The 22,318-nt window shown below is 34.7% G+C and overlaps 4 protein-coding genes across 5 annotated transcripts; 2 read left to right on the plus strand and 2 right to left on the minus strand.

The window, feature by feature from the left end:
* The first annotated feature begins 132 nt into the window (after positions 1 to 132).
* On the plus strand, positions 133 to 4,479 carry LOC114369787. Its single transcript, XM_028327041.1, has 9 exons — positions 133 to 574; positions 867 to 1,048; positions 1,780 to 1,958; positions 2,336 to 2,620; positions 2,706 to 2,764; positions 2,858 to 2,894; positions 3,008 to 3,079; positions 3,352 to 3,673; positions 3,895 to 4,479. Exons 1-9 carry the CDS (start codon positions 448 to 450, stop codon positions 4,282 to 4,284), a joined length of 1,653 nt encoding a protein of 550 aa, XP_028182842.1. The 5' UTR covers positions 133 to 447; the 3' UTR covers positions 4,285 to 4,479.
* A 379-nt stretch (positions 4,480 to 4,858) lies between these two features.
* On the minus strand, positions 4,859 to 6,274 carry LOC114370795 (putative fasciclin-like arabinogalactan protein 20). Its single transcript, XM_028328182.1, has one exon. The coding sequence runs from the start codon at positions 6,178 to 6,180 to the stop codon at positions 5,170 to 5,172; it is 1,011 nt and encodes a 336-aa protein (XP_028183983.1). The 5' UTR covers positions 6,181 to 6,274; the 3' UTR covers positions 4,859 to 5,169.
* A 4,974-nt stretch (positions 6,275 to 11,248) lies between these two features.
* LOC114370724 lies at positions 11,249 to 14,976 on the plus strand. The gene is made up of 8 exons (XM_028328119.1): positions 11,249 to 11,640; positions 12,253 to 12,606; positions 13,164 to 13,235; positions 13,500 to 13,567; positions 13,665 to 13,815; positions 13,905 to 13,985; positions 14,080 to 14,172; positions 14,313 to 14,976. The coding sequence occupies exons 2-8, from the start codon at positions 12,352 to 12,354 to the stop codon at positions 14,406 to 14,408; spliced, it is 816 nt and encodes a 271-aa protein (XP_028183920.1). The 5' UTR covers positions 11,249 to 11,640; positions 12,253 to 12,351; the 3' UTR covers positions 14,409 to 14,976.
* Positions 14,977 to 15,753: 777 nt separating this feature from the next.
* Positions 15,754 to 22,036, minus strand: LOC114370723 (sulfhydryl oxidase 2-like). 2 transcript variants are annotated; one of them, XM_028328118.1, is made up of 12 exons: positions 21,418 to 22,036; positions 20,619 to 20,643; positions 20,432 to 20,524; positions 20,125 to 20,306; positions 19,768 to 19,837; positions 19,611 to 19,679; positions 19,450 to 19,523; positions 19,215 to 19,359; positions 17,875 to 17,915; positions 16,899 to 17,045; positions 16,381 to 16,815; positions 15,754 to 16,167 (listed from the first exon to the last, which is right to left on the minus strand). In XM_028328118.1, exons 1-12 carry the CDS (start codon positions 21,684 to 21,686, stop codon positions 16,149 to 16,151), a joined length of 1,569 nt encoding a protein of 522 aa, XP_028183919.1. In that variant the 5' UTR covers positions 21,687 to 22,036; the 3' UTR covers positions 15,754 to 16,148. The 2 variants fall into 2 exon arrangements, with proteins under 2 accessions (XP_028183919.1, XP_028183918.1); XM_028328117.1 differs by having other exon boundaries at positions 16,333 to 16,815.
* Between the last annotated feature and the right edge of the window lie 282 nt (positions 22,037 to 22,318).

A 22,318-nucleotide genomic window follows, 5' to 3' on the forward strand; every position in this document is an offset into this window, starting at 1 on the left:
ATTTAACTAAAAATGTGAAATATATGATAAGTTAGGCCAAACTGCTTTTACCCAAATTATACGGAACTAAGCATAATTTACGCAAATTAAAATGATTAAAACCGCACCCGCCTTTTTGGTTACACTCACGTCAACAATATTCATCAATGTGTGTTGTGTACACACTTCACACCACCCCATCCCATGTGACTCTCTCATCAATCATAGTTTCTCTCTGTTGTGTTCCGCTAAATTTTCTTTATTTAGATGTAACCTCAGCACGAGGGTTATCAGATTCCGACCACCTCAATGAATGTCGTGATTAGTGTGGCCGGTGGTGTTACTGTTGACTCCTTCTTTTGGGTTGGACTAGAGTCCAAAATGGCGGTGCCGGGGTGAGTTGAAGTGAAGCCACCTACTTTGCAGTCTGAGTTCTTTTTTTTTTTTTCTTTGTTTCAACACACAATAATGAAGGCCTCTTCCTTCAATGGGTTTTGGATTTTGCTGCTCCTCTTCCCCGTGTCACTGTTTCTAAGCTCTGTTTCAGCTTTTTCTCCAACTGGGTCGATTCGCCATCCCGTCAAGTTTATCATAGGTTCGTGTTTCTCATTCGTTGTTATTTCTGAATATGCTGATGGGTTATGTGTGGATCTTGGGAAAGGTTAGGACTTGGAATGAAAGATCAAAACTTGGTGTCACGGCTTCTGCTTCATTCCATCTTGTTGGATTTCCCAATTTTTGGTATTGAGGATTGGAGAAATGGAAATTTGGGATGCCTTGTGTTTGCATATTGGCTTGTGGATGGGTTTGGTTTCATTTTGTTTTGCTTTGCTTACAAGTGTGGTTATTTAGTACTTTTTCTTTTTGTGTCTGTTTCCACTTTGCAGGAGAAGAAGAGGAGAATTTGGGTTCATGGAAGAGTGAACTCACACAAGTGGCTCCAGCACCGGGGCCTAAAGGTGAGGATGTTCTTATTCTGGCGTCAAACAGGACCAATAGGCCTGACATTCTGCGAGGATTCCAACGCTATCGAGGTGGTTGGGATATTGCAGATCAGCATTATTGGGCTGTAAGTGTCGTCGTTCCTTCTTTGATCACCATGTTTTAAAATGGATGGATGATTTATTCTATGCTCAGTGCCAATTCCATATTGTGAAATGAGTTATTGCATGTTGCCTTACAATTCTTGTTGAACATCCTGGATCTTTGGTGTATTTGATTGAAAGGGAGAATATTGTTGTTCTATACGTTTCAACTGATTGCTTGCTTATACATCTATCTATCTATCTATATTGAGTATCATTAAGAAATGTGAAGTGAATTCAGATCATGCTTGATATCTGGTATCTAAGGCAACTTTTGAAACTCAAAATGGTGGGATGAATAAGTGATATTTTCTTTAATCCTAGTCTTAGGGAGCATTTGGTAGTTTTCAGGAAGCTTATTTGGACTTGTGAAAATGACTCTTCTGACACTGACTCCTATAAGTTCTTTTCAGCTTATTACAATAAGTTTCTTGGTGTAACTGGTCAAATTTATGACAAAATCTCTCATGTAATGAGATGATTAAATAGGTGCGTAGTTAAGATGTTTATCCGAATACACCCTTACTATGTGCCTGCCTACTACCATTATAATTCTTTGCACATTCAAGTCATGATGGCCAAATGCCTCTGCTGTATAATAAACAGCTGTAGATTACGTTTCTTCTAAGTTTGGAGTCTATTGTTCAGTTACTCTTTTTCTACTATCTTCAGAAGATTCTTCTCTTCTAACTTCAATTAACTATTATATCTGCAGTCAGTTGGATTCACTGGTGCAGCTGGTTTCATTCTTGCTGTCCTGTGGTTTATCTCATTTGGCTTGGCGCTTATGATTCATCTGTGCTGTGGATGGGGAATTAACATCAAGGACAAAGGATCAAATCATTCACAGAGGATTTGTCTTATACTTCTTATATCATTCACTTTTGCTGCCGCGTAAGACTCTATTTTCATGTTCCCCTTGTTAATTTCTTCATGGGATGCTGTATATCCTCAAAATTCCCCTCGTCCTTTCCCCCTTTGTCAATAGATATGGTAACATTGTTCTTTAATGAGCTTTTTCATGATTGATTACCCAGATTTTCTTCTGTATTTATAATTCAAAATCATGTGCCATGGATGTTTTATTATCATTTTTCAGTGTAAAAAATCCAACGATGATGATGTTTTTGGTAATTCCATTGCTGTGAAATTTTAAGAATTAGTTTTTGCACAATACATGTGAAATTTCTGTTTACTGCCATAGCTCTAAGTTTTATTCATCATGCACTCGAGTGTGGTTACTAACATGCCCTAGTCTCTTTATCACACAGGACTGGATGTATCCTCCTTTCTGTTGCGCAGGATAAATTCCATGGTCAAGCCTTGGATACCCTCCATTATTTTGTCAATCAGTCTGATTATACAGTGCAGACTCTAAGAAATGTCACAGAGTATCTCTCCCTTGCAAAAACTATCAATGTCACCCAGATTCTTCTTCCATCTGATGTCATGGATGGTATTGACAAGCTAAATGTGGATCTAAATTCTGCAGCAGACACACTTTCCGAGAAGACAAATGAAAATTCAGTTAAAATTCGAAGAGTATTCAATGACGTGTACGCAATCATAAAACTGAAAGCCCTTCATTCTACAACTTGATATTTTATCCACGTATGATGCTAAACCATGTGCATTTTGTAGGCGTCTAGCTTTGTATGTTGTGGCAGCTGTAATGCTTCTTCTGGCTCTTGTTGGACTTGGTATGGGTTGATCATAAAATCTTGAATAAGTTGACCTAATTTTATACTTATGTTCCTGAACTCTTGGTTTCAACTGACTCTTATTTTTTGCAGTTCTGTCTGTCCTTGGATATCGACATGCAATCCTCATGTAAGTTATGTTTATGGTCTATTGATATTACCTTTGTTTATCATGCCCCATATATATACGAAGGGTGCTTGCTTGGTATGTTCTTCTATCTGATTTTTTAAAATGTTTTGCAGATTTGTTATCACTGGATGGTTACTGGTTGCAACCACATTCATTCTTTGTGGAGTATTCATTATCCTTAATAAGTAAGCCATTATATCTAAATAGATTTCAGTTTAACCTATTAGCAGTAATTAGTAGGAACTACTCACTTTCTTGTTTCCCTCTGGGCATTCATTGGATTCAATCCCCTTTCTATCACCTTCAATTGAAAGTTGTAACATAATCCATTACAAAATCACCTGAGCTGATAATATCAGAAGGAAATCCAATTATTTTTATGTTATAGGAGTTTCTGTCTGTTCAAATTCTGACATTAACAACCAAACCTGACATGAGTAAATTATTTCTATTACAGCGCAATTTCTGATACCTGTATGGCTATGGGAGAATGGGTAGCAAATCCACGCACTGAATCTGCACTAAGTAATGTCCTCCCATGTGTTGATCAGAGAACCACAAACAAAACACTCTTTCAAAGTAAACAAGTGATCAACAATATTGCAAGTGTTGTCAATACATTCATCTTTGCCACTGCAAACATAAATGAAACACAAGGTAGTCCTGGCTATTACAATCAGTCTGGGCCTAGAATGCCATCTTTATGCTACCCTTTTGACTCTCAGTTTCAAGAGCGTCAATGTACAGATCAAGAAGTTTCTTCTGCCAATGCTTCAAGGGTAATTTTCTTCATCTCTTGGTTGTTGAGCTTTGCCACTTCCCTGGCTTTTGCTAGCTTTCTTTCCCCCTGCCATATGGAAATAGGATGAAAAGAAGTATCTCTTAAGTTTTACTGTTAAAATTGTTCTAAATTTTTTGTATCATGTGATTCATATTCCAGTGTCTATTTCTGGTAACAATATACACAGAATCTCATTAAGTCTGTTGTTTAAACTTTCAGGTTTGGAAGAACTATGAATGTGAGGTATCTGAATCTGGCATTTGCACCACAGTTGGCAGGGTGACCCCCCAGATTTATTTGCAGATAGTAGCTGCGGTGAATGAAAGCTATGCATTAGAACATTACACTCCACCTTTACTTAGCCTTCAGAATTGCAATTTTGTCAGGGATGCATTCACAAAAATCACTTCAAGCTACTGTCCTCCATTAAACCATTACCTCAAGATTATCAATGTAGGACTTGGCCTCATTTCGGTTGGTGTTCTGCTATGCCTTGTTCTCTGGATACTCTATGCAAACCGCCCCCGAAGGAGGGAAGTGTTTGAGAAGTCATCCTTACCAGAAACCACCACAAATTTACCGTTGTCAAATGCAAATAGTGAAGTATAGATTGTACAATAAAAAATAGTTGATAAAGAAGTAGAGTTTTTTATTGTTTTACAATTCCCTACTATATTACGGGAAGAAACAAAGGTGGAGCGAAGCTGCATCTTTGAGTTTGAAGAGAATAGCCAAAGCTAGTTCCGTGTACTAGAACATTTTGTCCATATAAAGAAAGAGCATTTTAATTTGTTTTTAGCTTTAGATTCATGCCTAGCTATTTGCTTTGGCTAGTACCACACTTATAACTTGAGCCATTTAATAGATATATATATAAAAGAAGAAAATAAAAAAGTAAAATGAATTAAACTTTTTTCACTGTGCACTTAAATTTTTTGAGAAATTATGAGAGAATTTTTATAGTAAAAGTTTAAGTATATAAGTGGATTTTAATTTATTTGAGAAATCAAACTTATTTTATGTGTTTTTTTTTGTATTTATCTATGGAATTTATCCAAATAAGAATTTACTATTGTGAACCTAACATGTTTGGAAGTAAAGATTCATTAAACACCCACTCAACAAAGAAGATTCCTCCCAATTCAACTTTAGACAATGGCGGTGAAGTAATCTCAGGGGCTGATTAAAAAAAAATATCAATCGATAATTTGTACATAATATGTTCCAACTTCCAATAAGAGAAAATCTCCAGAAGTAGTTTGAAGATCTCCTATCCTATCACTAATCCATTTTAAGTGTGTTCTGCCTATTTTCCCTTGGATGAGAGAGTTAATCAATCCTTGTACTATGCATCATTGTGTTCTCTGTTATGCTCCCTAACTGCTAGCTATAGCATCAATCGAAATTATTTGGTCAATCTTTATTCACTAGAGAAGTAAACAAGAAAAAAGAAAAGAAATTGGATGGTCGCAGTGACTAAAAATTTACATAGCCTCAAAATTCAGAAGGGTCAAACAGGATTTCATCATCATCATCATCAATGCGAAGCGCGTTGTCCTTAATGGCGCTGTCTTGTGCAGCCAGCACATCACTAACGCCGTGAACAACCACCCTGTCATTGAAGAACACGTCGGGGAAGAACACCGGAACTCCGTTGAGAATCAAAACGCCATCCGATCTGGTGATGTTGATGGCGAATCCATCCAAGAACGTCGGCAGCTCCGATCCGTCGCCGAAATTCACCAGATCGTTCCACAGGAGCCGGCACGGCACGACGTGGCGCCGAAAGAACGAAGGATACTCACCGAAATCGCCGATGCGGCTCATCACCGTGTCGTCCGTCGGAGCGAACACCGTGATCCCGCTCTGATCCGCCACGCCGGAGAGCTGCATCCCGAGAAACGAAGCCATGGCGGAGTATCCCCCGGTTTTTAGGGTTTGGATGGCTTGATCGAAGGAATCGGAGGCACTCGCGGTGTGGTTCTTCGCGGAACAAGAGGTATCGGAATTATCACTAGGTCTTTGACTGTTGAACTGAAAGGTAGGGTCAAAGAACCTATCGATTCCGTAGACTAAGAGAATACCGTCGTCGTAGATGGGAGATCCGGTGAGCTTGATGTTGTTGAACGAGGTTACGCGATCGGAGGAGGAAGTGGTGACGGTGAGAGTCTGGCCGGGGAGCATCGTCGGGATTTTGGAGCCGGCGGTGAGGAGACGGAGGCTCGCCGGCGGGAGAGGGAGCGGGGAAAGGTGGAAGCGGAGGAGATCGAGGGAGGGCTGGCCGGATTTCTTGAAGGCGGAATCGGAGGGGGCGAAGACGGTGGCGGAAGGGGACTGCTCAAGAAGGGTTTCGGCGACGATTTCGAGCGTGAGGGCCATGGAAACGTACCCCGAATCGGAGAGAACGTCGGCGGCGTCGAATATGGCTTCGCGCGGAAGAGCTCGACCGAAAGAGAAGAAGATGAACGGGAGGATGAGGAGGAGGAGCGGGACTGAGTACGCCATTGATGAACCTCTCGAGATTTCGCGGGACTTGGGAACTTGAACGTGGCGTTCTGCTATTGGACGCTTACGAATATGTAGTTACAGAGACCGTTATTCGTTTGCTTTGAAAAAATACTGAAAACGCGCCCTTTTCCACTTAAGTACTAGTGCTACTATTACTATCAATTATTTTTTTCGTAAAACAAATAAAAGAATTGTATATTTCGTGGAATAAGGTTACTGATGTATATTTGAGAAAATATAATCTCAATTTTTTTCCCAATCCATTTTTTCCATTATTAAGTTTTTTAAAAAAATAAATGTTACTCTCTATAATATATATATATATATATATATATATATATATATATATCAACTCTATTTTTTTTTCTCCAAAAGTTTGGTTACTAAAAACGTAAATAGAAAAATTAAATGGAGATTAAGAGATGGTCCTTTTCTTGTATATTTTTCCACATTGTCTTAAATTTGGTTAAATTATTAAGTTAGTTTTTAAATTTTAGAATTTTAAGTAGGTTTTTAAATTGAGTCCTTAGACCAAGAAAAAAAATGGGTCTTTGATATACCAACCAATCATTGGTTTAAGAGATATAGTGATATTGAGTTTGTTCTTCTTGAGCAAAGTAACCAAAAGATAACAGTATACTTATTTTAGGAATCTATTTAGAAACTCATCTAAAAAAAATAATTAAGGAATTTACTTAAAAATTCTCAAATAGTTTAGAAGTTAACTAATTATTTTATCGTGTATCTTATGATTTTTAGAGTTTTAGCATAGAAGTTTGAATTACAAGAGTAAATTAATTTACTATATACACTAAGACTTGATGATATTATAAAATAATTTCATAGAATAAAGTGCATCTATTATTTGTGTGTGTGTGTGAAAACATGTATTGTTTATTTAAATTCGAAGTTTCTAACTTCAATTTCGAATTTAATTAAAATGCGTAAATCAAATTATTGATTGTCTTGTTATTGACTTTTGAAATTGTTCTACACAAGACCAATGGCATGAAGTCATGTATGGTAGGTTCTTGATAGTACTTTTTCGTCTTCCAAAGATTTGCAACAGTGGAGCCAGAATTTCGATCTTCAAATTAGTGGAAACAAAAATAAAGAGCGTACCTTAAATGGGGTGATTTTTGCCCCATACACATAATGTCATGTTGGTGATAACGGAAAGATAGGTGTCGATTCTATTTCCTTGGTTGTAGATTTGTAGTCGGTAGTTATATGATTTTTGAGGTATTTGTTACTGTGCATGGTTTACACAAAGTAGTTAGATCTGTTCGGCCATTGGGCTGCATAGAAAATGATGGATCGACCCTTTAGAGAGAGCTATTGGGCTTACCCTGTCAAGGTCAATTATGGTTTATTGCTTTCTGCACCTTTTTAGAATGTTGTTTTTTTAATCTTTGGATTAGTCATGTCAGTCTAGAAGCTAAAAAAAGAAATGCATTCCAAAATATAATTTTACATTTCAGATTGATCTTCTAGAAGTCAAAAAAGGGAGCAATAACCTGAATTATGTTGTTGATTCTGAGTGTTTTCAAAACATATGAAAATTGATCCAACTCATAAAATAAAATAAAAAAATCGTTTGTTGCTTCATTTTATTGTTGTGAAGCTATTCCAAACACACTTGATCAAGTGATCAATTAGATCATCAATACCAAAAATTGAGTACGTGAAATTTACGCGAAACCGTTTTTCTTTATTCTAGTTAAATCCAAAATTATAATCTAGAGTGGTGCTTTCATCTTATTTATAATCTTTAGCGATTGTTCTATATATGATTTCATCTATAAGGAAGAATTTATATCATAATGAGGTAAAAGCCAGTGCTGCAGGCTGCAGCAACAAGAAATAACTATCATGATATGATATTGATATGCAAATATCAACATCTCTTGTTACCTACACCTGTCCAAAAGTTAGTACATTTGTTAGCTTCTAGCAGCTCATGAATGATTTCAACTTTTAAGAGAATAACTCTAAATTTAACTAGCCATTTTTAGTTTTTTTTTTCCCTTTAATAATGGCCACAGGAAAGTTTGAATTTATAAACCAAATTAACAAATCTACTAACTCTAACTCAATAATTCAATAAGCACGTATTTATAGTTTTAGGCCATGTTGGCTTTTCATCTTTTGACTAAAAAAGTTTCTAAATAAGTTAAAATCAGTTTCATCAGGCACCATCTTTGGTATTCTTTCCGTGCACTTATAAACTCCTAAATTAGTTTGGTCGTTCACCTACACAATAATTCGAATCTGATTATTTGTACCCACAAGATTTACATAGTCCTCCATGATTTGAATGGAGCAGGAGTAAAAGGAGCCAGATCGAATAATCAAAATATATATCCTTATAAATTAAGAGAAAGTGAGGAATGGAGCAGGAGCAAAAGGAGCCAGATCGAATAATCAAAATATATATCCTTATAAATTAAGAGAAAGTGAGAATGGAGATCATATTTTAAATGGGATATATTGACATTGTGCATGAATAAAGTCCACATCCTTCGACTTTGCCCAACCTAACCAGTCAAACATCATAATTGTCGTGGGTTAACCTAATGCTTATGTTCTTATGATACTAATTAAATTGACGTTTTCTAATATATATATATATATATATATATACTGAATTTTTTTGTACACAATGATGTTCTTGAGTTTAAGAGTCAATGACGCATTGACGCTAACTGTCATTTGATTCAAGTACTAGACTCGTGTTTTTATTTATTGGCATCTTGGGTTGCATGCAATGGTCTAATTAAAATCCTTTTATATTTAATTTAATGTTGTTTAATGGAACTTAAAGTTAAGACTTACTAATGTTTTTTTTAAAGTGAATCAGTCTTAAAACTTTAGCTTTTATTTATTTATTTACTAACACGATACTTCACCGTGTTATGTTTTATTTTTATCTTATATCACGGCTGATACTTTAACTTTCACTTTAGCATAAAGCTTTACATAAGCATAATTAATAAGAGAGAATTATTTACATTTTTATTGTTTTTACTTTATGGGGTTGGTGATGGAGGAAAATAACATCATGGAAATCAATCATATATAAAATGGAAAATGTCGTAAGTCAAAGGAAATTAATTAATTGTCTTGCATCGTACTACTATGTGTCAACAAGTATCTGGTTTCCTTTTGTTTGGAGCTGATCTCTATTCAATTTTTGTCTGGCCATGATTATATAGACTTGGATTTAATAAAGTTTCACTGTAAAACTTTTTATATTGTCAAATTATCAAAAAAAAATATTAGTATGATTTTTTTAAAAAAAATATTATAAAAATTAATAAATTTATCATAATTTTTATAAGCAAAGCAGATTCGTTTTTATAAAAATAAGCAAATTAAAACAGATTTATTAACAACATTCTAAGTCTAGCACAAGATGTGCCAAGAATAAAAACAGAACAAAAGATACAATATAAATTGATAAATTTCCGCGTGTATTATTTATTTTATACATTTATATAAAAAAAATTAGAGCGTCTCAAATAGAAGTTATTGGGTTCTTAAACTTAAGAATAAGTTTTTGTTTAAAAAAAGTGTGCAATTTTATCATTAGAGCAATTGTCATCATGTCTGTCCAGGAAATCCTTCAAACATAATATCAATGTATGATTGTCACAATGGGTTTTTTTTTATAATTTAAGGAATTGATTGCCTGGTTTCTATTTCCTCAAGTATATGATCAACCTTGAGGGATCGAATAAATAAAGCAGTCGGTTACCAAGCATAGCTACTCTGTCTTATTACATTTCAAAAACAATTTAATTTAATATCATTAGTTCTGCATATATGTTTCAATATATATTTTAAAAAAAGTTTTATTTTTTATTATGAAAAATTGGGCAAATTACCCTCACATTCCTTAATTTTGCATAATAATATAAATATAATATGATAACGTATACTCTTTAACAATAGATAAAAATAGGTTAAAGCAATGTAAATATAAATATATATGTATCATGTGTAATTTCAATAAATTTGAAGAAGTATAAAAAAAAAAGGTAAATTATAACCTTTGAAGTCGGTAATAGAGCAATGCAATACAATAGAGTGACGCTTTGATCAAATGGCTTCTTCTACCAGTTCCATGTACAAAGCTTTTACTTCACCAAAGATTGAAAAAGACGAATGTCTGTTTTTCCTCTTTCATCCTCCAAAGTCCAAATAGAAGCGGTTATTTCATAATTGTTTATGCTGAAACTGAAAGAATGAACAATCCATTCCTTCCAAGCCCCAGAGAGAGAAGCCTGAAAACATGCATAAAATGTCGTATGCAAAATTTAGCATTTTTTATATGCATTTTCATTCAAGATTCTGTAGAGTATGTCAACACTCAATTAGCTAGAGTTACTAAAAATAACAAGTGATTGTTCCAAAGTGTTATTAAATTTGATTACCTTAAAAAAAGGTTTTAAGTTTAAATTTTATAGCAGAAAAAAAATATAATAATTGATAAGAAATATTTCACTAAAGGTAGATAATGAGATTTTTTTTATAAATATTAATCATTAACAAAATGAATAGATACCTTACGTCAATCTTATTAAAAAAATAGTTAGAGTTAATGATAAAATTTAAATAAAATGCTGATAAAAAAAGGATTTAAATAGAACACTAAGAAAAAAATATTAGGTATTTAAAAGTAATAAATCTTTTTACACGAATTAAAATTAGATAGAATCATATTTGCAGTAAATTAAAACATATTTAAGTCATTAAAAAATGAATTTAATCAATAAAAAAGATATCGTTTGTATAAATTTTAAAAATAACTATTATAAATATTAATTATCATATATATTAATTTATAATTAGATGAAAATGTAAAAGTGTATTATTTTTTTCTTTAATTTTCATATGTACCAAATTTTATTACTGTGGATAACTTATTTTATCTTAAAAATAAGATACTAAAATTAGTATTTTTTATCTTAAAAAATAAAAAGTTAATATCTGTTTATTGTTGTAGATTGTAGATTATGTGACAACTATTGTTATTCAGTTAGGACACGTTGATGGCACACTAAGCCCATGGGTGAGGTAGTTAGCTAGAGAAAGGACGAAGGAGAGAGAGTTTGGGGTAGCAAACGCAACGCAACGCAACGGTGAAAGAGTTGAATTGATTCATTTTCATATTCCACAACCATGGCGGTCCCATCCTCTTCTCTCACAAACAACAACATTCATTCTTATATATAAACACAACGAACGATACGAGGGAAAATCTCATCGCATCTCTCATTGTATTTGCCTTTGCACATCATCAACCACACTCAATCTCTTGCTTCATTCCCAAACCTCTTATTCCCCTCAAGTATCTACAAAGCTAACCTTTTTTCCTTTTTTATCATCACTTCCAAGAGTTGAAAGATAAAAGCCTTGGCTTTCTTAGCTTCAACCAAATGCGATCCCCTTCTTGTAAGATTCCCATTCCCTTTCCACCCCATCCCTTTTCAATTCCGATACTTCTTTTCTCTTTTTAAGTCATTCTGTGACTAAAGGTGCTCGTTTTTTGTTCTCTTGTTCCGTTTTTTTCATCTGGGTATCTCCCCTTAACCTTTTTCTGGGTGGGTACTTTCTTTTCTCTCTAATGTCTTTGGACTTACTGGGGGCGTATCCTTTTTATTTATTTATTTATTTTTTAAGTTGCTGCGTTTTTCACTATAAATGATACAAATTTCTCATTTTTCTGACATTGAATTTTGAAATTAATTGATTCAGTTTAATTTGTCAGTTGTGTTGGTGTTTGCAACCGTTTCTGAGATTCGATTAACTTTTATAAAATCAATGTTGTTGTTGTGGATGGGGTGTGTTTGTTCCACTTTTGGACCTTTGTGTTTATGATATTGATCCCCCTATTTCAACAAGCATTATGTGGGGTCCAGCTAACTGGGAATATCTGCATGAAGATAAAAATTCGCCAATTTTATGAGCACCCAAATGGAAAAATTGACCCTTTCTAAATATGCTTCTCGATGTTGCTAACATGCTTTTTTTGTTTCTTTACTTGCATGTGGGTTTCATTTCCAGAATTTCTGTAGGAAGGATATTTACTTGGCCTAGAGGTTGGTTTAGATACACAGAATCTAGAATTCCTTGGAGTGTGGTAGTGAATTGTGGTATTTAAAGATGGGGGATCACTTTGAGTTGCTGGTTGATCGATTGCTTACTGAGTCCACATTAGAAGCTGCACTTGAAAGCAGAAATAGGTCAATACTGGCTGCATCCTCTGCGGGGAATGATGCAAAAATTGATCTCAATTTGATGAAGATGGGTGTGGATGATATCAAATTTCCAGGGAAGGTGGTAGAATGCAGGATATGTCATGATGATGATGAAGATTCCAATATGGAGACACCCTGCTCTTGTTGTGGTAGTTTGAAGGTTAGTTCTTTTACTGGTCTATATTCATAATCGTATGTTTTGATTTGTAAAAGTGATTAAGCCTTTTAATTTGTGTTGTTTTATTTGTAACATGAATACATGGTATCTGCGTTTTATAAAATTCAATGGAAAACCAATTCTGTTGTAATGGACACATTTTTAGTGATTTTAACGGGTTTCTTATTTATAACAATAAAAACTATTTGTGTTTGTAGTTCAGTTATATGGTTGCATTTGTAGAGGTGAAAACAATTACCATTTTAACATGTCAGTTACCAATTTAGTCATACAAGACCTCGCTTCCACCCAAGATAAACCCAAGGATTTTGATGAAATGCCAGGAAACAAAGATAATTTGATTAGTACACGCTGTGTTTGACTCTTTATTTTATTAGTTGCACATATACTAACTGCAGATATTTTTCTAACTCTAACCGTTGTCTGGTCTTGATATAACTCTTTAAGGAGTAATTGCTGGATATCTTGATCAAATTTTTTATTTTTACCTGCCAAAGCTAAGGCTTAAACTTTGTTCACTTTATTGATTATTTTTGCAGTACGCCCACCGCAGATGTATACAACGATGGTGTAATGAGAAGGGTGACACCACATGTGAGATATGCCACCAGGTAAACTTAAATTTGTTCTCATCCCTAATTCTCTTACTCTTTCTGCATACCTGGCAGCATCTGGATTGTTTGGGTTTTTGGGTATCATTTTATATCTTATCTTTTCACCTGATTTGGTTAATTGGTTATTTTCCCTATATTGTAAATTTCAGCAATTCAAGCCTGATTAATGATTATACTGCCGTGGGTAGTCCTTATATTTGTCATATTGTTTTTCACCTGAATTGGTTACAAGTGATGATTTTTCTATATTGTAAATTTCAGCAATTCAAGCCTGGCTATACTGCTCCTCCACCACTATTTCAGTTTGGACGTATTCCAATGAGTTTTAGGTAATTTCCATGCAATATTCTTATTTTTCCCCCATAAGTTATTTGGTGAACCTTGTTTTTACCTTTCAATTTTCCAATGTGCCCCCACTGATTTCAGGGGAAATTGGGAGATTTCAAGAAGAGACTTGAATAGTACTCATTTGGTTAGCATGGTCCCCACTGATCAGAACCTTACCACTTCTAACTATGATCAGTATTCAGCCTCTGCTACTGGAAGTTTGATTTGCTGTCGTTCAATTGCTGTCATTGTAACCTCTCTTCTCTTATGCACGTATGCCACTATGCCTTTACACCTACTGGCTATGACAATTTCCTAATCTTCATTGCTTTTGTACAGTTCATGGTTCTTCTGATTTTAAGACATACACTTCCCCTTGTAATCAGTGGAAACAAGGAGTATTCTTTCCCACTCTTTTTGGTACGTTTTGCATAATTCTACTTATAATTTTAGCAAGCGCATAGATCGTACTCTTACTTACCAAGGTTTATTCAATTTAATGGAGTTTTGATAGCTTTTGTTATTTCGGACTGCGGGAGTTGTTCTTCCTATATACTTCATGGTTAGAGCAGTTGCATTAATCCAGCGGCATCGGAGACAAAATCGAGTAAGTCTCTACCTCTTACTCTACCATGGGTTAACCCTTTGTCTCTTTCCCATGATTCAGATTCACTATATCATATGAATCATCTAATTACATATAATGAAAGTCTCTTGTATTTTTGCTTGGCCATTTGTAACTGTTAGGAGCATCTTAGTGCCTCGGCCAGTTCATCTGACGATGAAAGTGAGCAAGCAGATTTGCAGTCTCAGCCTCAGCCTCATGTCATACATGTACTGTAAAAATATCGTAGCCAGTAGCCACCTGAAGTAAATGAATTATGAAAAGCTCTTGCCTTGAGATGCTGCACTTTGTCTTCTGATTTTTTATGTAAATTAGATGGGGACAACTTCCCCGAGAACCTCGAGTTTGCTAAGGGATGGGGACACTGAAATCCAGATGTGCAACAGTTGTTGTAGCTCTCATAAGAGGCATTGCATGCCACTTGTGTTACCAAGTCCCTTTGCTATAACCTACTCTTCGGGAAGTCTTGGCAGCAGCAAGTTATACATTTACATTTCTGTTTCTGCTTACTGATTGGAATTGTTCAGATGTATAGATAGAAATTTATATTTAAATAGAGAAAATTACAAGGGTAGATATGAAAAATGGATGACTTGTATATATTGCAATGAAAGTTAGGTAGGGTACTTTTGGGGCATTAATTTCACTATAGGATGCTAGCTAGCTTCTTCTGTCTTCTTTTGAGTTTCATATTACTTGTATGGCCAGGTCATTAATTAATGAAAAGCCATAGAAAGTGACATTGTATATGCAGTAATATTCACTTGGCATCCTTGTCAGTCACTAGTTGAAACTCATTATCCAGGGTCTAGATATGCATGTCTCTTTTTCAACTCTAGAATAGCCCTCCAATTGATATAAACAATAGTCAATAGTCAATAGACCCTCGGTAATCTCTTGATTTCCTCATTATCGTTGCATTTAAGTCCTATTCTGATTCATTGTTACCTTGGTCTGTTTTCATTTTTTTCTTTAGTCCTTCGTTACCAAATTCTGCTAGCTATCCTCTACTTTACTATATGATTCTCCCAGCCAAAGGAATGACCACTTCTAGCACCACTCAAGTTACAGCACCCAAAAACTGCCACTGGAACCAAAGTTCAAAATGATATTTTATTCTTTCAAATTTCAATCCTGATAATTCCATTGTTTTTTATTTTCTCAGTAGAACTCTATTTCAAAAAAATTAATGGGTTTACTATAATATTTTTAAAATTTGCTATTGGCTGACATTTAGGACATTATAAATGTTATTCTTTCAAGTATTTTTGGTATAAGTTTCTAATTAAATTTGAAGTTTCGTCTCAGTAACTTATACTGAAATTTAATGCATTTTTTTACTATGCATGTTATAGAAATACAATTTCAATATAAAAGTATTGCCACAAAAACCTAAATATCTGCCATCTAAAATTTGTCTTAATAAAAATCATTTACAGATGATTACGTCTTGCAGATTTGAAGTAATTCAATAAGTAGCATGGATGATGGAACTAATAAAATTAAATTAAATTAAACCGCGGAAACCTTTTAGAAAACTGAACCGAACCAAAGAGACTCATCAAATGAAAATCTTTTAGACTTTTGTGATTTCATTCAAATGTTCAGTAAAAGTGAACCAGACAATAATGTAATTCATGCTTTATAGCTTATACAGTTACTTTGATATTGAAAAAATAATCCCAAATTACAAAACAAAAATGTTACATGTCATGTGCTCCTTTACCCCAAATTCCTAGGTTGTATAGTAGATGTGAACTCAACGCCAAAAAAGTGAAAGAAAATAGCACAGATCAGTAATGGTCTCCAAATCAAGAATTGTATTCTGTACATTCTATTAAGGATAGATTCAAAAAGGAACTTTTGCAAGACTCTTTGGAGTGAGACCATAATAATTGGATGCCTATGAAAGCTGCTATGCACCTCATGCCTTGAAGTGTACTTGTCTACAATTCCTACTAAAACGTTCTTCTAGGCCTGAAACATTATGCAAACAAAACAAAAATAAGTTATTAATATGAAGAATCTCTCAACAACTCGAGAACACAATCTCTCTCTCCTTATTCCCCCCCCCCCCCCCCCCCCCCCCCCTTTTAATTCTTCAGGACCCAGTCATTAGTTAATTTTGAAAGAGTTCATTACCCTCCTAATTATCAAATGTTCTTTAAAGAGTGTAGGTGGTGAAAATACTTCCGACTCTTTTGCTGTGAACGCCAGTAGCAAGCAAGTGCTCCAAAAGCACAGCTAGCAACAGCAATAGCCAATGCAGCTCCCACAGGCACCACAATTGCATTAGTTGCTACTATTAATTCTTCAACAGCTCCTTCCCTTCCGTCATTTCCGACAATACTCCTGTCCTTGTACAGAGATGCTAGCATTTTACCGTAGTAATCAGTCAAAAACTTAAAGACCTCATCTTGGTTCCATTCCATTTTGTTGTTCCTCTGGTCAAAGCTTACATAACAGGAAGAGCAAAGCTGCTTCGGTGGCCAAATTGTCTTTGGGAATTTGGGGTCAGCAGTGTCTAGGGATGCTTCTTCTTTCATCAATCTCTCGTTTACCTTGTTATGGGAACTCCACAACCAGAGAGCAAAGTCACGGGCTTTGTTGAAAGGACTAGAAACGCTGCGAATTGAATTCAAAATTAGAAGAGTCGAAAGAAAAGGACCTTGAATGATATTGGCATTAGTAACTATCAATTCCCTTACCTTGAACACATCTTATAGAAATGTTGTCGGCATTCCTCACAGATGAAGAAGTTGTGAACAAAATCACATATTGCATTAAATGTAAACTGGCTCTCTCCATCATCAATCCTCACAGAGAGTGAATGCAGAAGAACCCATAAACCACAACTGTAATAACAGAGAGATAAGACAGGCTATCCAGTGAAGATATGTCATGGAGATGGTTTGCAGAAATGTTTTAAAAATCAGATTGATCAGAGCCGGAAATAATCAACTATATATATTTTTAATATTATACTAATAATATATTATGTAATAAACAAACACAACCATAAAAAATAAAGTTAGGTAAAATTTTAAATTAGCATGAAATAACCATATTATATGTCCCATAAGATAAACAAAATCAATAAGCTAAAGAATATCAACCTGTAAGTAAACATCATATACAAGGACCTTTGTAACTTGGCATGTTATTTTTTATTTTTTGATTCGTAGGAATTGAGCTCAGGTACTAGATAGTTTACAACAACTCACATGCACTGCTCAATCAACAGAGCTAGACCCCTTAGTACTTGTCATTTTATTTGACTAAAACAATAGTTCTAGTTGAATAGAAAAATAAGAAATAAAAAAAAAAATACAGTTCAAACAAGTTCATGACTGGCCAAATTAACAAGTTTTGGTTAAATGGACAAACACCTGACCAATTCACCGGGTTTTCAGTCAAATCAGCTGGTCCAATCTGGTTTGTAATCAATGGCTTGCAGTCAATGCACAATCTAAGGTTTACTTAGGTAGGTCTTAATCCTTGGTATATACACATTTCTTTTCATACAAAAATAGTCACAGATCAAAATATCATATGTGACAGGAGTGAAACGACTCAGTGGGATACCAACTTAATTTTAAATGAAAACAAGGGTAGTTGATATGAGGAAGTTGAATATGTTGATTGGATATGGAACTAGACAAAACATGGAAGGTAAAGTATTACCTAAAGCCTCTGGTTTCATTCTTACTGCCACGGCAGAACATCTGCAAAAGAAAAATCAAATAAATCAAAACAATCAGGAATGTTCTCATGCAAAGTAAATTCAAAGTTTAATTAGTGAAGACAACATTATGAATTATAATAAAATGTACTTAACACAATATGCATGTATGTATGTAACTTCATCTTCAAATCCCATTGAACATAGGCTTAGAAAAAGAGAATACAACAACTCCCCAAATAAGTCATAACAAGCTTTTATTTTTCGCAATGATTACAAGATGACTATATTATTGGCAGTTATATGATTCTTTGTAGGGGTAATTGCCAAGCTAGAATGAAGTTTGTTCATTTACAAGAAATGAGCAGTTAACAATAGAATCTTCCAGATGGGGAAGTTTGACAATTTTACAGTTATATAGTGTATGTGGAGATGAATGCCTATATTTTCCAGGATTTTCCCTTACATTTGTTACACACACACACACAAAAAAATAAAAAAGGGTGAAAGTTTTCCATGCAGAAGCATTATATGCAACCCATTATGCAGTCTTATGGTGTAGTTGGGGAGGGTTACCCATGTTTTCCAGGTTTGTCCCTTACATTTGTTACATGATATGAAAATGTTTTGGCCTTCTCAAGATTGTTTCAAGGGAATTTTCACTACTGAAAGTGAAAAGCATAGAAATTGGACACTTTGGTTGTATTTTTCACCTACTTTGGCTCACTGCTTTCCTTTTCTTTTTAGGAGACCCTAGACATACTTTCATCTTCTTCTGTCTCCCTCTCTGCTTGCTGACCAGGATTGGATGATGATAGGAACTTAATTTACTTTAGATTAACGGAGGAAATACTCAGATACCAGTGCTCTGAACACAAGATGCAAAAAGTATAGAAAGCAAGTCAGAGAAGGAAAAGTTCTCAGCATGTTGCAACAGCCACCCACAACTACCTAAAGGATTGCCTACCTCTCATGGGAAAGCCTTGAGGACAAATCATGACATACACACAAGTATACAAAATAGAATGGCTCATTGACATTAAAAATTATTTTTTTTCTCAAAAACAGGTCTGCTTGCAAATACTTCATAACAAGTAATGATATGAGATCCAACTCTAGTAACAATTCAACAATAATATAATGTGCTAACTTTAATAAAAGAATAGACTATTCATAAATTCGGGTTACTGAGAACAGACCTTTCAAAGATTCATCTAATAACAGTAGCCAACAGAAGTTGAGTGTTGACTATATTATAGACATTAGACAATACAAATACAAAAGCCAACAGAAGTACATTACAGAAATGTCTAAAAGGTTTAATACAAGATTGAGATCCTACCCAGTATCCACGAGGCACATCTTTTCCACAAATCTTTAGGTTCCTAACTGAACTCTTATCATCTTCCTGCTTATTAGTTGACCCAAAATCTGTTGGGTACAAGTCATCAAAGCTCACAAGAAATTCAGCAGTACCCTTCCGGCATCTGAAAAAAAAAATATAACACAAAAAAAATGACACTAAATACAGGGCAGAGAAGAAAGGATCAGACGGATCAGTAAAAGGTTCATCTTACCTCCTAGAAGGATGATGAGCTGCTAAAAGCTGAAGAAACTTTATAAGTGAAGCACGAGTTCCCGGTTTTATCATCTGCCAAACAGAAAGTATTTGTACTAAAATCTAAATGGACCAAAAGAATGAGCACAAAAGACCAATCAGGGAAAATAAATAATCTACCTTGTGCTCTAAGATGATGTCAAAAGCTGTAGAAGTTGCCTCTTCGACATCATAGATAGCTCTTGCAATCTATCCAAGTCATGCATACCATATAAGTCAGTACCTTCAAATATAAAACGAAAGGAAATCAAATATGTGGGCGTGTGAAGAAAAGGACCTGCCCAGGGTCTGATACATTGGATGAAAGAAGCTCATTTTGAAATTTCTGATCATCCAGGCCAAATGAACTGCAACATATGAACATTATAAGTTGCACATAATTTCCATCAGATTTAAGCAAAATATATGATGACAATTTTCAGGTTCCATCAGAGGCAATTGAAATGCTTCCTCATAATTCTAGACTATTGCACTTGGAACTTTGATTTTTCCATACTACCTATTGTCTAGTTTGTAGTCCATTATATGTCTACAATGTTGATAACCAAAATTCATATACATCATCTGGTTTAAATAAAATATTCACCTACCATTTCATAACTGTATCAACAATGAATTTATTTATACCTCATACCTGCCTAATTGCTTGTTGATCCAATTAAGCAACCGATCAGCAGTGCGTGCATCATCAATCACACGTATATCACTTTTCTCTTGTTTAGGTTCCCAACCAGCACCCACAAATTTAGAAGGAGAGCCCCAAAAAAGCATAGGATAATGACCAACAGAAAACTTATCACATAGCTTAGTATTTATCTGTGCTGCCAAAAAATTGAACAGAAAGGTACAAATCACCAGGGCATGTTTAGTATAAAATATAAGCATTAAACCTCACCGTAAGTCCTTATCCTTATTAAGAAAGTAAGATAAGATGCACGCACCTTTGATGCACAATCAACCCTTGTCATTAATACGATTCCTGGATGCACTGCATCAGGTCCATTAAATAATCTGGCGACCTTTTCGTAGTGAGGCTGCAGTAAAATTCCAGTGAGATAATACTGATGAGTTGAAATATTCATTGAAAAAAAGCCCAATAAATTAATTATTCTTTTTAGCAAATAATACCTTATAATTTCTGCACGCAGGGCACCTGTCAGAGAAGAAAGGGTCACAACAGAAATGAGAATTTCTTATAAGTTGAGGTGTATATTAATTTTATTTCAGAGAAATAATCCCACATTTTTGCCAGTTTTCAAAGAGAGCTTTTGGAAAATAAAATATTATTTTCTAGAAATATTGAAATAATCTTTGATCAAACATGCACCAAATTGATTTTAAATTTTCAACCTATTTGAGAAATTGGATTCATTATACTCTCCTATGAGTTTATTCAAATTAACTCATAGAGGTTTGAAAGAGGAGGAAACAAAGTGAATGGAACAAAAAAAGACCATTTTCAATTGAAGCCTTGATAGTTGATACTATACCACACTGTATTATGCCTTTTTTTAACCCTTTACTACTCATAGCATCAATTGCACAAACAAACCATGAGCTCCCCTGACTGTTTCTCTACAGCTCCACTTACCTTAACTGGACTACTAGTAACAATAGAAAACACCACCTCTCTGTAAAAAGCAAACTCAACAAACCAATCAACCAAATTTCCAAAACCCTTCCATTAATATACATCATGAATCCATCGCCCTTCACTACTATTACTGCAGATCCAATTTGCAGATCAAAGGGCATCCCTCCTTTCCATCAAATAACCCAGAACAAAAAAACAAATAAAAAGCACTCCTACCCTTAAAGTAAAATCCACAAAAACCCGAACTTTATAACACCCAGAAGAGAGTTCAAACAATTCTACGACCAGAAACACATAAAATACAACAACTTAATAGAAATCATAACTACTAACCAATGGGCAAAGAATTCAACAACGGCGAAAGTAGCAGGGGTGTCCTTGAGAAGAGCATCGAAATTCGTGGCGTTCAGCTCAACGGCATAATCGGGATGATCACCACCACCACTTTTGCCTTTGTCGTTAACCTCTCGAAGGATCGAACGGCGCGACGCGAAGGAATAAGAAGACGACATAGTCGCAGAGCAGCACACGGAAAGCATGCACAGATAGAGGCCCAAATGTAAATACATCATCCCAGAAATGGAAAAAACGGGGCGGAACATAGGAGATAGAGGATTAGGGTTTTGAAGGGTATTGGCCGAAAATTGAAGAGAAGCGAGATTTTTTGAAGGAGAGAGAAATGGATCTGTTTGTTAATTACAGATTTCTTTTTTTCTCTAGTTTAGTTGTAACTGTAAGTAGATGTTGTGTATGTATGTATGTATGTATGTATATGAGATTGGATTTTGATTTGATGGGGTGTCGTTGGGGAGGGAGGGGAAAGGAGAACCAGAAAAGGGCGAGAACTACGTTTGCATAAGCTTTGCTTCGGATCGGAGATGGCGGAAAGAAACACTTCTCTCCACACTAAACCTTGAATCTTCTTTCCTCTGTCACCTATGTTTTTTTGTCGCCAAACATCAAATATCAATTTTTTAAAAAATATTAATAATAATATAAACTCAAATAAAAGATAAAAATGTTAACATCAATCTATAATAATAAATAACTATAATTTTTATTTTCCTTTAGCTTGGAAGAGTGAAATTTTCTTGATTTTAAATTATCATAATATCTAGACCTGGCTCTTTTCTTTTCTGTTTTAGTAGAGATTTTATAATATAATTACCTCTCTTAAATTTTTCAATCTAACTAGAAGACGATATACTTTGATATCTGTAAACTTAATAAGTTG

This window comes from Glycine soja, chromosome 10 (assembly GCF_004193775.1).
Source record: "Glycine soja cultivar W05 chromosome 10, ASM419377v2, whole genome shotgun sequence".
NCBI lineage: Eukaryota > Viridiplantae > Streptophyta > Magnoliopsida > Fabales > Fabaceae > Glycine > Glycine soja.

Excerpts from the sequence above, each read along its gene's own strand:
- LOC114370795 (XM_028328182.1), bottom strand. The coding sequence starts at position 6,180 with ATGGCGTACTCAGTCCCGCTCCTCCTCCTCATCCTCCCGTTCATCTTC.
- LOC114370723 (XM_028328117.1), bottom strand. The coding sequence starts at position 21,686 with ATGTTCCGCCCCGTTTTTTCCATTTCTGGGATGATGTATTTACATTTG. Across the intron at positions 20,644-21,417 it reads GTTGAATTCTTTGCCCATTG|GTGCCCTGCGTGCAGAAATT; the intron begins GTTAGTAGTTAT and ends CTTCTCTGACAG. Across the intron at positions 19,524-19,610 it reads ACATCATCTTAGAGCACAAG|ATGATAAAACCGGGAACTCG; the intron begins GTAGATTATTTA and ends TCTGTTTGGCAG.
- LOC114370724 (XM_028328119.1), top strand. The coding sequence starts at position 12,352 with ATGGGGGATCACTTTGAGTTGCTGGTTGATCGATTGCTTACTGAGTCC. Across the intron at positions 13,986-14,079 it reads ATTCTTTCCCACTCTTTTTG|CTTTTGTTATTTCGGACTGC; the intron begins GTACGTTTTGCA and ends GAGTTTTGATAG. Across the intron at positions 14,173-14,312 it reads GGCATCGGAGACAAAATCGA|GAGCATCTTAGTGCCTCGGC; the intron begins GTAAGTCTCTAC and ends TGTAACTGTTAG.
- LOC114369787 (XM_028327041.1), top strand. The coding sequence starts at position 448 with ATGAAGGCCTCTTCCTTCAATGGGTTTTGGATTTTGCTGCTCCTCTTC. Across the intron at positions 1,959-2,335 it reads TCATTCACTTTTGCTGCCGC|GACTGGATGTATCCTCCTTT; the intron begins GTAAGACTCTAT and ends TTTATCACACAG. Across the intron at positions 3,080-3,351 it reads GTATTCATTATCCTTAATAA|CGCAATTTCTGATACCTGTA; the intron begins GTAAGCCATTAT and ends TTTCTATTACAG.